The sequence below is a fragment of the Podarcis erhardii genome, assembly GCF_964252035.2.
Source record: "Podarcis erhardii genome assembly, chromosome: 10".
Classification (NCBI taxonomy): Eukaryota; Metazoa; Chordata; class Lepidosauria; order Squamata; family Lacertidae; genus Podarcis; species Podarcis erhardii.
Window position 1 is genome coordinate 36,991,821 of NC_138500.1, and position 16,025 is coordinate 37,007,845.

The window sequence follows — 16,025 nt, forward strand, 5'->3', positions numbered from 1 at the left end:
CAAACAGAACTGGCACAGCCTCATGCCTTGTTTGAGTGTGTCCCACCTCCAAATATGTAGTGGAGGTTTTGATACAGAGATGCATTTAAATGAAATTTATTTCCCCTCCCCCCCAAAGAGTGAGAGGGTGTGTGTGTTTCGGTGGCGCAGTTGTATAAGTCGAATGTATCATGTGAATACCTGCATACTTAAAGCGTTCTGGGTGGTGAAAGTCTTGCGCTGCCTGAATTACAGTATTACCATGATTTTGCCAGGATTAGTTCACCACTTTAAAATGTGGGAGGCATCAAGGATATCTTCCTGCAAATATGGGTGACGTAATGAACTAGCGTATCATCCAACATGCTGTGACTCGGCCTTGTCCGGGAGCCAATGGGCTGCAGCCTGCAACAGGCTGTTTTAGTGGGCGGGTCCGGGGGGGGGAGTCAGACCCAAAAGAGAACCTTTTCTTTCTGATCCACTCCTAAACAGAAGCTTTAGATTTGCTATTGCCCACATACTAACCCACGTTTAAAAAGCCTTTACTTTACTCTAGACAAAGTTGCTGGTCTCTGCAATGGGATGGTCTCTGCAATGTGGAACTTTCTACATTCCTCATAGTAATATGTGTGGTTTATCATTTAATTCCAGTGTTCCATATTTCTGTCATACTTTTTCATAGCAGGCACTTTAAAGCACTTGGCTATATCAACAGCAGAGGTAAGCAGGGGATCCTTTAACGGATATTATGGTGTCCCTTTCGTGGGTGGCACTGTGGGTTAAACCACAGAGCCTAGGACTTGCCGATCAGAAGGTCGGTGGTTCGAATCCCCGTAACAGGGTGAGCTCCCATTGCTTGGTCCCTGTTCCTGCCAACCTAGCAGTTCGAAAGCACGTCAAAGTGCAAGTAGATAAATAGGTACCGCTCCGGCGGGAAGGTAAACGGTGTTTCCATGTGCTGCTCTGGTTTGCCAGAAGCAGCTTAGTCATGCTGGCCACATGACCCGGAAGCTGTATGCCAGCTCCCTCGGCCAATAAAGTGAGATGAGCGTCGCAACCCCAGAGTCGTCCGTGACTGGGCTTAATGGTCAGGGGTCCCTTTACCTTTACCTTTTATGGTGTCCCTTCAAGGCCCAAGCCCATTTTGGGGACTAGCACCTTTGCCATACATTCAGGTAACAGGACAGGCTCACAGTCATGGTTCTTATGGTTGTGGGCCTGAAATCCCTTCAACTCTCTACTCCCCAACATGCATTTGGCATGCAGGCTGGGCCATGGTACTAGTTTGTAGTAAGATTGTCCTGTGACTGGATCCTCAGCTTATGCTACACCAAACTCTGCTAGCATTCTGGTCAATAAAAGCTGTGGCCATTTTTAAAGCCACTGTAAGCAGCCTTTTCTTGCTTAACATTCTCCATGCTGTGCTGCAGGCACAACCATTGCTTTTGTGACAGAAGCTAAAGCACATGTATAGAGTGAGGCCAGGTGGCCATCCATTCATAGCCATCGGGTACAGAAAGAACTTGTTCTAACTCAGGGGCAGGAAGCTTGTGGCTAAACTACAGTTCCCTTAATCGCTTACTAAATTTGCTAAACTACAGTTTCCATAATCCCTGACCATTGGCCATGCTGGTCATTATCTAATATTTCAGCAAATGTGCCTGCAGGAGTTGTGAGATGCATGCAAACATAAGTTTGCTACAGTTTATAAGAAATTATTCATCCCCCCCCTGTAAATAGTCCTTTTACTACAGTGATTGAACTTGCTAATCAAACGGCTCAAATAAAAAAGCAAAAGAAAGGAACTCTGTAGTTAGCTTGAGCTTTAATTGCTTGTTGAGTTTGTACTTCCTTACACATTAACGTTTTATTATCCCACCTGAGGAAGTGTAGCATTGAGCTGAGTGCAGAGCTTATAAAATTAAAGTTTTGAAATCTGCATTCAGAGCTTTGTGCCTCCACCGGTGGTTCATTTTTAGCATCAGAGTAAGAATTCTCATTAGAACATATCATTCAATATGTTCTACCAGCAAGGTAGAACTGAGAGTAGGCAGGTCCTTTCCATTAGTTCTCTGTTACTTTTCTTATAATTCCTGATATTAAAAGTACTCTAGGGATTTACAATGGAACAAGGCTATTAATAAAGCCTTGCACCAACAAAATTTCAGCATGCTCATGAATAACTGAGCATCCTGAAGATGTGGCATTGATACAATAATACTTGAATAGTGATTGCTAGATAAAGCAGTTCTATGGACCGGTGTCTGGGCTGGATGAGGGCCAATAAACTGACTGAATCCTGGCAAGATGGAGGCACTGTGGGTGGTTGCCTGCTTTGGATGAGGTTGAACTCCCCCTAAAAGAGCAGGTTTGTAGTCTGGGGGTGATCCTTGATTCTTCTTTGTTGCTAGAGGCCTAGGTGACCCCAGTGGCTAAGGGTGCCTTCTACCAATTTCTGCTGGTAAGACAGCTGAAATTGTTCTGGACTGGGATAGCCTGACCTCTGTTGTCTATGTTCTGGTAGCCTTCAGGCTGGAGTAGTACAATGTGCTCTATGTTGCGCTGTCCTTGAGATTGGTCTGGAAGCTGCAACTGGTGCAAAACGCAGTGGCTCAGCTGCTCAACTTGGGGCAGGATATTACCAACACATTACCCTGCAATCAGAGATTTGCACACACTGCCAGTGAGCAACTGCAGTAAGTTCAAGGTAATTGTTTTTGTGTATAAAGCTATGGACAGCTTGGACCAGGATACCTGAAAGATCACCTTACACCTTATATACCCAATGTGCTCTGCAAGTGAGGACAGAGGTGGAAGACTTTGGTAATCTTTCATAATATGACGCCTTGCACAAGCCCAAAATTTGGCAACCTCAAATGGATCTTCTCAGTTTTGCGCCCCTTCGGTTTGGCGCCCTTGTGGGGGGGGGGGGGACAGCCTGCACTGACTTAAATCCAGCACTGGTGAGGAATTCTTGCAATTACAATCTTATCAAGAGGTCTCTTCTGCACCATGTACAAATTGGGGACTTGAGTGTTGTAGCACCTACCCTTTGGAATTCCCTCCCCTTGGATATTAGATAGGCGCTATCACTGTTGTCTTTTTAGCACCCACTGAAGACCTTTCTTTTTCAGCATGTCTTTTAAGGTATCTTTCCCAGTCTGTATCTGTAATGGAATTGTTTTTAAGATGTTTATATTGTTTTATCACTTCTTGCTTGCTGCCCTGGGCTCCTTTGAGAGTGTGGGAGGTATATAAATGTAAAAAAGAAAGAATATTACAGGATTGTAATTAGGAACTTTGAAACTTATGGGTGTAAAGATTCTTAAACTGACCTCTTCATATCTTAATGATGATGATGTGACGGCTTGAACCTGGAAGTCAAAGATTTGCAATATTTGTTGAGAATAGGGACTTGAGTAAACAAATAGTTCCCAACATTAATTCCTAAACTTGAAACGTATTATTTTTCCCGATTTCTGTGCAAAATATTGGTAGAAGGATGTGTTCAGTGTATTTTTGCAATACTGCATGTTACAGTGGAGAAATTCTGTCATGTTGCTCAGGCTTGGGAGGCCGCTGATGGAAGAGGAAATGAGTTGGTAGATTTCTAGTGGTTAGAGAGGGGAAGAACTTATTTTATTTTTATTATTATGTTTGTTCACTTATCATTATGGGGCAGTGGAATAGGCAATACAGTAACAGAAGAAAGTTAAAATCCTGTCTCGTTGCCATGGGTGTCCAGCAGGAAAATTGTTTCCTGCGTTTCAGACCCTGTAAGATACAAAATATTCAGCTTCTCTGGGACCAACAAGACTAAAATATATCCAGCTTCCTTTAACAGTAGTTCTTGTTTGGTGGGCTGTTGTAATAAGCTTCAGATATGCTGTCTGCATTTAAGACTGCCAGTTATGAGTTTTGCAACCATTTCAGGGTACTCCAGAATATGCCTCCAGCTGGGAACACTATGATTTTCATACAAATGCATTTGTACAAACTGATGGGTTTTAATAGTTCCCACATGCCCAATTTTGTACATATTGTTCTTCATTGCTAAGCTCCTTGCACTATTATCACCTGGCTACTGAAACATTGATTCACATTCCTGTACAAAAAAGAACCCCCTTGGATGAAAATCTATTAATACATCCAAAACAATTTGAGATCACCCACAGATGATCTTTGTGTAAGCTGCAACAACTGTAATGTGGATTCAGATTACAGCAATTACCTGAGAGCAATAAAGGGTTTTCTTTCTGTGTACTGGCTAATATATGCTTCTAATTATGAAGTGCTTAAGATTACTCTTGCTATGCCAGGAAGGCTTTAGAAAGACTATTCTCAAGAACTGACTCAATTTGCCTTTCATAACAAAGTGGTTATCATTTTTTTTGTTTTTACTGTCTTGAACCCAAGGCCAACAAGTGATTAACCTGTAAAGTGTGAAGATAAAGTGTCTTGTGACGGGCTAATATATGTAAACTATCTCATTTGCCTTTGGAATAGAAACCACATTTCTTCTAATTAGATAATATGTTATTATAATAAAACTGTTAGGCTTCACAGCACAAATAAAAATTATTTATTCTTCTTTTAAGTTGGCTACCATGCAAATAATACAGTCAACTAGGTCCTCAAATGCAATATTGTAGAACCACAACATAACATTATACAGGAAGACAGCTGAACCAGCAATACCATGGTTTTCTCCTAGCAGAGAGTGGGAGAGGCAAACATAAGTTCAGTTGCAGGCTGCCGTCTTTTCCTGCAGTATTCTTTGATGTCAGGACAGACTTTTCAAAGCACATGGTTCAGCTTGTCACTTGAAATAGCAGGCTGATGCGTTGTTTTTCAAGCAAATATACTTGTGAGAAGGTTTTTAGCCTGCTGCTTTACTTAGCAAGGCTGTAGTACTTAATCAGTGACAGTGAGTAAATCCACTTGCAACAAGGTGCCCTAGTCTACCCTTTCACAGGCCAAGCTGGAGTATTCTAGCGGTTCTTAAGATCTAGAGCTTTGCTTTAGGACTCAAATGTGGAAGCAGTGGGCCTCCAACTGGACAACCGTTCCCAACATCACTGACTTCACAATGTTGTGAAGGCTATCTGTATGGTGCACTCAAAGTAGTTTGCACCTCTATAAAATGTCCCATGATTATGCATTAGAGCTCCGGATTTTAATATCTTAATAATTGTGGTAGACATGACAAGTTAATAATTTTGTAAGGCATATTTCAAGGGCATTATTCAGGGAAAAGGAGCCAAGATCTAAACAGAGTGGTGTTCATTTCAAAAATTCAAGGTGTATCAGTGTGGTACTAACATCTGCAAATTCCAATTGATTTTACTGTTCTTTGAGGAAGATCTTTGTTGTCAGTGTAACAGTTTTTCTTTGCATTGGCTCTTCCAGCACCTGCTGAGCTATTTGTATTAACTGACTGTTGGGGCTTCAGACAAATGGATTATATACCTGTGGATATTGTGCTTCTGTAGAGCAAACTCCCACAGTGGCTGTTCAGTGGATGGATTAAAGCATTTACTGGCGAAATTACATGTAAGCTAAAATAGCGGGCTTGGAACTTGGAAAAACTTGGAACTTGGAAAAAGTGGTATCTCTTTATTCAAAGCACTCTGTACTATGCATTTAAAGCAGATTCAAAGCACATTATTTTCCCCAAAGAATTCTGGGCACTGTATTTTATTAAGGGTTAACTTTGTGAGGGGTAAGCTACAATGCCCAAAATTCATAGAGGGAAAGGATGGGTTTCAAAGGTGCTTTTTTTTAAAAAAAATTATTTATCAATTTTTTCAAAATAACAATAAAGAAAAAACATTCAATCCAAGATTTACATCCAGTTCTAATATTTATACATTTGAACTTCCTTCAGCCTTTCTGTGAATTCTCCAAATTATCACAATTATTCACATTTCTTCTATCAGTATTGTTTTTTAACCCTAAACATAATAATCATAACAAATTTATAAAACAATATTTCTTTACATTATTATCACAGAGCTTCTTGAAAACCTACAAACGTTAATTGTCCTTCACATATATCTTTAATATACTCTGTAAATTTATTCCAGTCCTCGGTAAATCTCTGGTCTCGTCGGTTCCGAATTCTCCCCGTTAATTTATCTAGTTCTGCGTATTCCATCAACTTCATTCTCCATTCTTCTTTCGTCGGGATTTCTTCCTGTTTCCATTTTTGTGCCACCAAAATTCTTGCCGCTGTTACTGCATATAAAAACAATCTCTCATCCTTCTTTTTTATATCATTTCTTAATATTCCTAACAGAAAAGCTTCTGGTTTCTTAACAAAAGTATATTTCAACATTTTTTTCAATTCATTATAGATCATTTCCCAAAAGCCTTTCATTTTTTTACATTCCCACCACATATGATAAAATGTTCCTTCTTTCTCCTGGCATTTCCAACATTTGTTACTAACCTTATACATCTTTCCAAGTTTTACTGGTCTTACATACCATCTATATAACATTTTCATAACATTTTCTTTTATTGTAGTACATGCAGTAAATTTCATTCCTTGTTTCCACAGTCTTATCCAATCATCAAATTGAATATTATAACCAAAATCTTTGGCCCACTGAATCATTGCAACCTTAACCTCTTCATCCTTTGTATGCCACTCAAGTAGTACCGGTAATTTATACATTTTTGATAAGATTTTAACCTCATTATTTAAAATTTCTTTATGAAATCTAGATTTTTCTTCTTGAAAACCTCTTTCCAACATCTCTTTTTTAAACATCGCATTTAGTTGGAAGTAGTGTAACCAATCATTTACATATTCTTTAACTTCTTCATATGGTTTCAATTTCCATTTATTTCCTTCTTTTATAATTAAATTCTCATATGTAATCCAATTCCCCATCATATTGATCTTCTTGACACTCATTACCTCCAGTGGCGATAACCAATATGGGGTTTTATACTCTAGTAAGTTTTTGTACCTATTCCATACTTCAATCAACGGACCTCGGAATATGTGGTTTTCAAAACCTTTATGCACTCTTTTTTTCTCATACTGTACCATAAATATGCGTGCCAACCAAATCTATTATCATAACCTTCTAAATCCAACAGTTCTGTATTTTGGGTTTCAAAGGTGCTTTAAAGTATAGTGTGTATACGATTTTGGTCAACTTCCCAAGTAATTTGCATTTACTAAATGTCTGTAGTTCATTAAAAGTACACCTAAAATATATGCTTTTTATTCCATTGCCACATTAAATAGTATGGTTGAGATTATCTCTAGGAAGAATGGCATTTAAAAAAAATCAGAACTGATGCCATGTGACGATATGTAGATAGCTGCTCTGTGATAAGCATTATGCCTACCTTTTAGATTTCATTTTGAATTGTCAATTCGGTCCTTCAGTGTGTCTCAGGCTGTCTACATTACCAAGTTAAAACACAGCTACTGCAGATGGTTCTTTTTTTCAGTTTGGATCAAAGCTGGTACAGTATAGGAAAAAACTAATCCAAACACAGTATTTCATATGGAACAACAGGGTAGATATGAAATGTGGTTATCATCGCATGTCCTTCACTTCCCAAATCAGTGATGGGAATGCTCTGAATAAGGAGCATTATAACAAGAAGCCTTTGCTTCAGATGTAAGCTATACACATTGTGTCACTGGCTAACCTAACGTGCAGATAAGCTGAAGAAACCAGAATCAAACCTTGGTCTGAATGCTGCTTGACAAGCTTTAATAACTGATGAAACAGTATGTTTTTTACTGACAACTTAAAGATGTGCACTTTGGCTGTGATCCTAAACACATTGTTTTTTTATTTAATCAGCAAGATGTGTCCTCTTCAAGTCAATGTGTCTTTGCTCCAGGATGCTGTTATCTTGATCAAGATGGCTTATCTAAGATGGCATGGTGTCACACAGCGCATTTGATCCTGACAAGTACATCTTGTTACTGTAAACTCGACAAATCTGCTTTTGGTTCTTAGTTATAACCCACACAGTATTGCAGTTGCCTGTCAGTATTACAGTATTGCCATTGTGTTCCTCTGATTTTGTCTCTATTCTGGGATTTGATATTGCTCATAGCAAAACTTATAACTTCAAGAAGAGGAAGGAGATAAAATAATCATCTCAATGTTAGTATTGTATAACTGTAGAGGTGCTAAGTTGAATGCCTGTGTGGTGATCGATAATGTGGGGAGTTTTTATTTCATCGTATCTTCTATTATGAACTGAAGGTGTTATGATGATGCTGTGTATTATTTGTATAGCGCAGGGGTTGGCCAGTCTTGGCCCACCAAGATTTCTAATTTGGCCTACAAGATCTCCCCCCCCCCCAAAAGCACGCTTGCCTGTTAACCATTGAGTGTGTGACATCGGCTAATGAGCAGGGTTCAATTCTGCATTTGCTGTGCATGCCAGTTTCCCACAGGGAATATTTGCAATTCACTTCTAATGGAGGCCTGGGATTTATAATACATAGGTGTCACAGACTGCTAAGGACAGCTGTGTTGCTACAAAGGCTGACTATGTGCCTTGTCAGTTTTTTTTTGTTATGCCAGTTTGCATTAGAGACCACCTTAAACGGGATAATGGTCCTTGATTAAAAACCAATGAAATCTTTTGATAGGTAAAAGGGTTCTGACTGTATAAAACAAAAAGGAAGTCTGAGTGGCAGAGCATGTGAAGGGCTCATGTGAGAGTCTGCATCTGGGAGCTGAAGAAGCAGCATTTGCCGGTAGAAGAAGCAGAAGCCAGAGTAGAACTGAGAGGTCCTAGCAGCAGCAGGCAGTGGCTGTCCAAAGAAGAAGATCAGGAAGCTGAAATAGCAGAAGGCTGAAACTGAGGAGGTCTACAGGGAGAACAAGACTCCAGCAGCAGCCCTCCAGAATAGTAGGAGTCAAATTGTCAGCTGTTGGCAGTTGTCCACAAGAAGCAGTAAGTTCCTGCCTAGACAGAAGACAGTATAAACCTGTGAGGGGAGGTTTAAACCTTGTCTGGGGAGGAAAAGAGAAGAGCATTTGGCTATTGGCTTAGACTAGGAAAAATATCTAGGTAGGTTTACAGAAAGTGTCATTTAAAAATCTAACCTGCAAATATATTACAATATTTTGTATAAGTTTTAATAAATAATTTATTTGTTTGGCTTTTAAACAAGTCTTATATTCACCCCTCCCCTATTTAATAAGTGTTTAACTTAAAAGCTTTTTTAAAATGAATTTTATTAGCATGCTGGGGGAAAGATTCATTGAATAGTCATATGCTGATGCTGTCTTGGCCAGAGGTGAGGCTACTAACCATATTCACATTTCTAAGCCCTAACTTTTTGAAAGCAATATTTGAGCACAGTGTCAAAGCGTCAAGACAAAACAAGCAGCTGTCTTGTAAGCAATGTTTGGCCCTTTGTCACTGCCTTGAGTCCCTCATCAGATTCCTTTCAATTTTCAGTGGATAGGGAAAAGCAAAACAGATGAGAGAAAAAGTGAAAAAGGAATTGGTCAGTGATCCCTTGAGTATCATCATCCTCTGCCTCTAGCTCTGACAATTAATCCCTGTTTTCCTACTGCAGGAATCTGAATTATAAATATATTGTAGAAGAAAGCATGGGAAAATAATACCACTAGTAAAAAACAACTGTTTCAGGGCTTTGGAGTATGATACAATTATTTGCTAAAACATAGGCTCCTTGCCTTCTTAAATAATGAAGCTGTCAGAAAAGTCAGAGCAGAAATATATTTCACACTGATTTTCCTAGATATATTTTCTCCTGCAGCTTCTTTTTCTGTAACAAAAGAAGAGAGAATCCAGTCCTAAATAACTGGATAAGAACAGATTACTGTACCTTTAGTTTGGGAATACTTCTACACGTATTTATCTTGCCAGGAAAAGATGTTAAAGCCTGTTGGTGATTTTGGTAATCCATAGATAAAAATGAAGGCTAGTTGTCAGTGAGGATGAAAGTGGATTATATGTATTTTCTAGAACTCCTGTACTGCCAATGAGTAATATATATGAAAGAATTTGGGCTTGCAGCAGTACAATGTTGCAGTATATCTCCATTAGCTGCTTTTTTGTTTGAATTTATATCATCATCATCATCGTTAGAATTTATATACCGCCCTATACCCGGAGGTCTCAAGGCGGTTCACAGAATAAAATCAAAATATAAAGCCACAAAATACATAATCAAAATTAAAACAACCCAATAGCCCCCCCCAAGAAAAAAAACACATTTTAAAAGGGCATAGGGTGTCAATAAAATCAACCAAAGGCCTGGTTAAAAGGGAACATTTTTGCATTGGCCCCTAAAGGTGTATAATGAAGGCACCAGGCGAACTTCCCTGGGGAGAGCATTCCACAGATGGAGAGTCACTGCAGAGAAGGCCCATTCTTGTGTTTCTAACAATACTCCCTCCCTGGGCCTCAGATGAGCTCTGCACGGGCCTTTGTTGGATGTCTTTAATTGAGGTTCCTCACTGAAGAATATTAGACTTGATGACCCACAAGATCTCTTCCAATTCTACAATTATATGATGCTATGAGTGTCTATGCAGTATGTGTGCTGATTTAGCCCAGTGTTTCTGTGAGCCACAATTGTACTTGACAACTTTTTTCCCTTTCATTGCCTCTTTCTGTAATCTATGAGACGGCATAAGGTGAACCCATTTGCTACCCAGTCTTACTAACAAATGTGCCAACATGTTGAAAGAAGCACTGCAGCCGTGATGAATGATGTCTGCTTCTAATAGGTATCAGTTTGTTAGTGTAGCAAAGAGTAGGCACCAGTCTGGCAATTTGAAGGCTAATGTTGCAGAAGAGTCATGCATACACCTCTTAGTGGTGTCTAGGAAACTGTGTTACCAGATGTTTGACCATTCTCATACACCTACAAGAATAGGGCTCTTCCCAAAATCATTCTTGTATACAGGCAGGTAGGAATTTAGAGTTGTACAGTACACCACAAAATTGAGCAGTGAATTAGAACAGATTGAGGTTGAATCCTGACAAGACAGAAGTACTGTTTTGGGGGGACAGGGGGCGGGCAGGTGTGGGGGATTCCCTGGTCCTGAATGGGGTAACTGTGTCCCTGAAGGACCAGGTGCACAGCCTAGGAGTCATTTTGGACTCACAGCTGTCCATGGAGGCGCAAGGTTAATTCTGTGTCCAGGGCAGCTGTCTACCAGCTCCACCTGGTACGCAAGCTAAGACCCTACCTGCCCGCAGACTGTTTCGCCAGAGTGGTGCATGCTCTAGTTATCTCCCGCTTGGATTACTGCAATACGCTCTACGTGGGACTACCTTTGAAGGTGACCCGGAAACTGCAATTAATCCAGAACACGGCAGCTAGACTGGTGACTGGGAGTGGCCACCAGGACCACATAACACCGTTCCTGAGAGATCTGCATTGGCTCCCAGTACGTTTCCGAGCACAATTCAAAGTGTTGGTGCTGACCTTTAAAGCCCTAAACGGCCTCGGTCCTGTATACCTGAAGGAGCGTCTCCACCCCCCTCGTTCAGCCCGGACACTGAGATCCAGCGCCGAGGGCCTTCTGGCGGTTCCCTGATTGTGAGAAGTGAGGTTACAGGGAACCAGACAGAGGGCCTTCTCGGTAGTGGTACCCACCCTGTGGAACACCCTCCCTTCAGATGTGAAGGAAATAAGCAGCTATCTTATCTTTAAAAGACATCTGAAGGCAGCCTTGTTTAGGGAAGTTTTTAATATTTAATGCTGTACTGTTTTTAACACTTGAATGGGAGCTGCCCAGAGTGGCTGGGGAAACTCAGCCAGATAGGCGGGGTATAAATAAATAAATAAATAAATAAATAAATATATTATAGAAGCCCTTGTTTTGCCTACCATGAGGGTGAATTCTGTTTTGATACTGTTGTTGTTCCAAGCAGCAGATCGAAGGGAGTTTCTGGTGATAAAAGCTGATTATTATAATATTATTTTGTAGGAGAGCTAAGGGGGAGAAGAGGGCAAAGGGGTGAGAAACCTTTCCCCTTAATTTATGTAAAGAGTGTGGAGCAACCTGGTGTAAGTAGACACTGGAGGTTTGCCCCTACATGAGCAAGAGGGGTAGAAAGAGATGAATGTCAGGGGCTGGGGTTTATTTTGTTCCCCACCTCTGAACAAGAGTTTGGAACAATATCTGAAAATGTAGAAGCTCGGTGAGGATTATAAATTGGTAATCTGGCACACCGCCAGAGCTATTTTAAGATTGCTATCTGTGCTGTAATGGCCAAAGTCCTCTGGGGTTGTTTGTATATTTTAACAAACGAATGTGGTTCCACCTCTTCTTACCTAGATAATATATTTTCCTGGGAAGCTTAAGAGCACCCCCAGAAGAACAGGTAAATACTTTCTGAGAAGCCTAGTTGAATCAGCCCTTATTGTAGAAAGGAAGCAGTCTACTTATATGTGTTCTCCTCTTTATTAAGTCAAGTCTTTTATGTTCGTCCTGGTTCTATAATCAGCATGATTCAGGGCTGGCCTAGTGGTTGCCACACCTTTGTATTACATAGTTACATACTGTTTGGAAGTCACATGACTGACTAGAATTTAATTGGTATCGCAGTCACTTGCAGCAGCTCAGCCTATCTGGCCATCAACTGCAAATGCCATCCATGAACTTTGCCTCCTTAGGAAAGCAGACTTCGTTTTTGTGTTACAGGTTTCAACTGGTATTACCTGCCGCGTTGTGCTGTTTGTTGTAGGTACTAGTGCTAGTACAAGCCATGGCACAAGCTGGTGTGCAGGCTGCCTTGTGAAGGCAAACCCAGGACCCTGAAATAATTCTTTTTGACCAACTAAATGGCAGACCCAGATGGGGATTCAGATGAAGGCTTGAAATTTAAGCAGAAGACTTGTGCAGATCTGCTGGTAAGGAGTTAAGAAATTATGATGGTGGTCCAATGTCTTTAAGAACACCGAGGTTTCTCAAATTCTGTCAGAATCATTAATTTGACCTTTTGGTCTCTGGTAAACAAATTGTGCTTTTTATTAACCTGCCGTTTTGTTTTGATGCAAAGGAGTGTGTGGTTTTGTGGGTGGGATGAAAAAAATCCCAAACAAGATTTTTGATAATGTCTTTTGTTATTTCTAAGGTTCCTTGTGTGTTTGTGTGCGCGTGTGTACAATTTAAATATTCAATTTAATGTTTTAAAATATATATTTGGCCTATAGATCTAGTGCCCTCTATCATAGGTTCAAAAGCACATATCCATATATGAACCATGCAATCTTTAGAACACATTTGTATATTACCTTGAAATAATTGAGGATACTCAAATCACTAATACATGTTTGCCTGAAGTGGAAAAACGCATTCCTATGAATTGATCACCAGAGCAGTTTTACTTCTTTTCATGCTCCACTTGTATGTTACCTTATACAAAGACTTGAAGAGACAGTCAAAACCAAATTACAAATAGGAATATTATCTCATAAAAAGTACTCTCGTGGTTTACAAGCCTCAGTTCCACCAAGTGCTTATGACGGCCTGATAATATATTGAGACCTTGGGGTGTTAAATGGATAGATGTTAAAATGAAGTGATTGTCTATAAAATATAACAGCAGTGATCAGACAGGATGGCTGGATATCCCATGCCTTGTTGTGTCCTGAATTACATAACTACTGTAAGTGAGCATGTGCAAATATTTGTATCTTTTGATTAAACTGAAATGTTTGTGTGCACACTCATGTTATGGAAAAAGATAAATGACCTGATAAACATTTTCGTATGAGAAGCTTGGCATGATGACTAAAATGTAAGGAAAACACTCTACTGATTTGTATCTGAAATGCATACATATTTTTAAATTATACTTCAAGAGCAGGATGACTACTATAAGCATATTCAGATGAAAGCTTAAGATGAAATTGTGCAGCAATTACTGTAATCTGTTATTAATGAGCTTTCGAAGTTCTCCAAATTATTCTCTCCCTCTCCCTGAGGTAAAGAAAGAACATGTAAAACAGCAAGAAAGCCAGAAAGAAACAGTGCCATTGCAAATTGTGCATAATTTCTCATTAAGGGTCTTGATTTTGCTGGGTACTGAATACTCATCACATTGACGTGTGGTTTGACCTCATAGGATTAGAAAATGTGGGAAAGAATATAATAAAGGTGGGAGGTAAGCTATGCTTTTGCATGTGCGGTACTTTGTTTCTGGTAGCAATGTGAAGGATACTTTTACTGACTTTGCATCTTTGTGGAGCAATAGGTTCCATGGGAACTATGGATTCTTAAGCACTAAAACCTTGCGAATTTAGATGAAACATCTAAGGACCAGTTTGCAAAAGGAAATGTTTGTCTTCCCTTAGGTACTACTAGCATACAGTTGTACCTCGGGTTAAGTACTTAATTTGTTCCGGAAGTCCGTACTTAACCTGAAACTGTTCTTAACCTGAAGCACCACTTTAGCTAATGGGGCCTCCTGCTGCTGCTGTGCCGTTGGAGCACGATTTCTGTTCTCATCCTGAAGCAAAGTTCTTAACCTGAAGCAATATTTCTGGGTTAGCGGAGTCTGTAACATGAAGCGTATGTAACCTGAAGCGTATGTAACCCGAGGTACCACTGTATTATGTAGGGCTGCATGCGACATTTTCTTTTCATCCACATCCAAGTTGAATCTCATGCACAAATTACTTTTCTGTTTACATCTTCTGTGGTGCTGATGATGCCAAGGCTGCAGGTTCGATCCCCGTATGAGACGGCTGCATATTTCTGTATTGCAAAGGGTTGGACTAGATGGTCCTCAGGATCCCTTCCAACTCTACAGTTCTATGAGTCTATGATCTATACATGTAATTTCTAATTCTGTAATGCCTGAGTTGGCTTACAATATTTATTTTCTTAGGTGATTTAGAACCAACTAATTAAAATCAACTCCAGAGCAGGATGCAACATAAACATATATTGTTAGAGGTCACCCCAATCCCCGTGAGCAGTGCGAGATTCCAGGGGTTTCAGTCACTTACCTGTTTCCTTTTGGGAATAAGGCACAGCAGAGACTATGGTGTCTTTATTATATATGGTTTATTTGCACATATATACAACCTGAACCTAAATGAAGGGATTTCAGAGCATTCACATCCCAAGAGGGTCCAGCCTCCTCCATAAGCCTCCTCCTTGGATTCAAAGGACAGCAAAAAGCCATCCTCTGTCTCTTACTCAGCCTGTCATCTCCAGCTCACTTGGAGTTCTGTCCTGCCTTCTCGCTGCTAACCAGTTCATTCAGAGTTGAAACCCTAAGCCTGGCCTATAAAATAACATTTTAAAATGTGTTTGTGGAAGGGGGGTTATTGGTTTGTGTTTGTTTTTGTTGGGTATTTTGTTTTCTCATTTTGTAGTTTTTCTATTGTAAACCTCTCTGGGATCTTCTAGTGAAGTGAGGTATACAAATTTAATAAATAATAAAAAAATAACAATAAATCTTCCAGTAATTTAGTTCTCTGAGTGGTGTACAAGGAATTTAAAACATGCATATATATATAATCTCCCAAAAGCAGTACAGAACATAAATGTTAGCAGCCACAATCAAATTACCCAGTCACAATGAAGCTAAAACCATTCAATAAAAGCTAGAAACAACCCAACTATGACAAAAATAGAGACAAAAGTGTAAATAATAGTCTATAATAATGTTAATTAAAATGGGAGGATGTTTTTCCTGGTGCAGGTAGACCTCTTTAGAGAAAGCATTCCTTAGACAGAGAGGGACACTGCTGAGAAGGCTTTGCTTTTAGTATGGTAGTCCCTGAGATATAGATGAATGCATGCATACAGAGTCTTTGATGCCTGAAAAACTAGATTATGAAGAATGACAGATATTCACATGTCTTGCTTGAAGTGCTCTTGCGCTTCTCTCTTGCTGTCAGAGTACATGGGTGCAAGACAGAAATTTGGTATTAAATTTGTTTGTAATATGGTTTTAAAATTTATTGATGGCCATGCAAGACTCTGGACTTGGAATAGCATTTCAACGTTCCTTTCATCAACTGTGAACAGATATATATAATGTGCATTTTTGTC

General features: G+C 39.7%; 1 protein-coding gene across 2 annotated transcripts in view; it reads left to right on the forward strand.

The window, feature by feature from the left end:
• Nucleotides 1–16,025, forward strand: part of TMCC3 (transmembrane and coiled-coil domain family 3) — a 99,841-nt gene that overhangs the window by 11,819 nt on the left and 71,997 nt on the right. The window contains exon 1 of one of the 2 annotated variants that reach the window (XM_081878282.1): nucleotides 12,642–12,868. The exons of the other annotated variant lie outside the window; for it this stretch is intronic. Coding sequence (XP_081734408.1) covers nucleotides 12,800–12,868 — 69 coding nt within the window. The 5' untranslated portion in view covers nucleotides 12,642–12,799. Of the gene's footprint in view, nucleotides 1–12,641; nucleotides 12,869–16,025 lie in introns of those variants that run through there. 2 annotated transcript variants of the gene reach the window in all.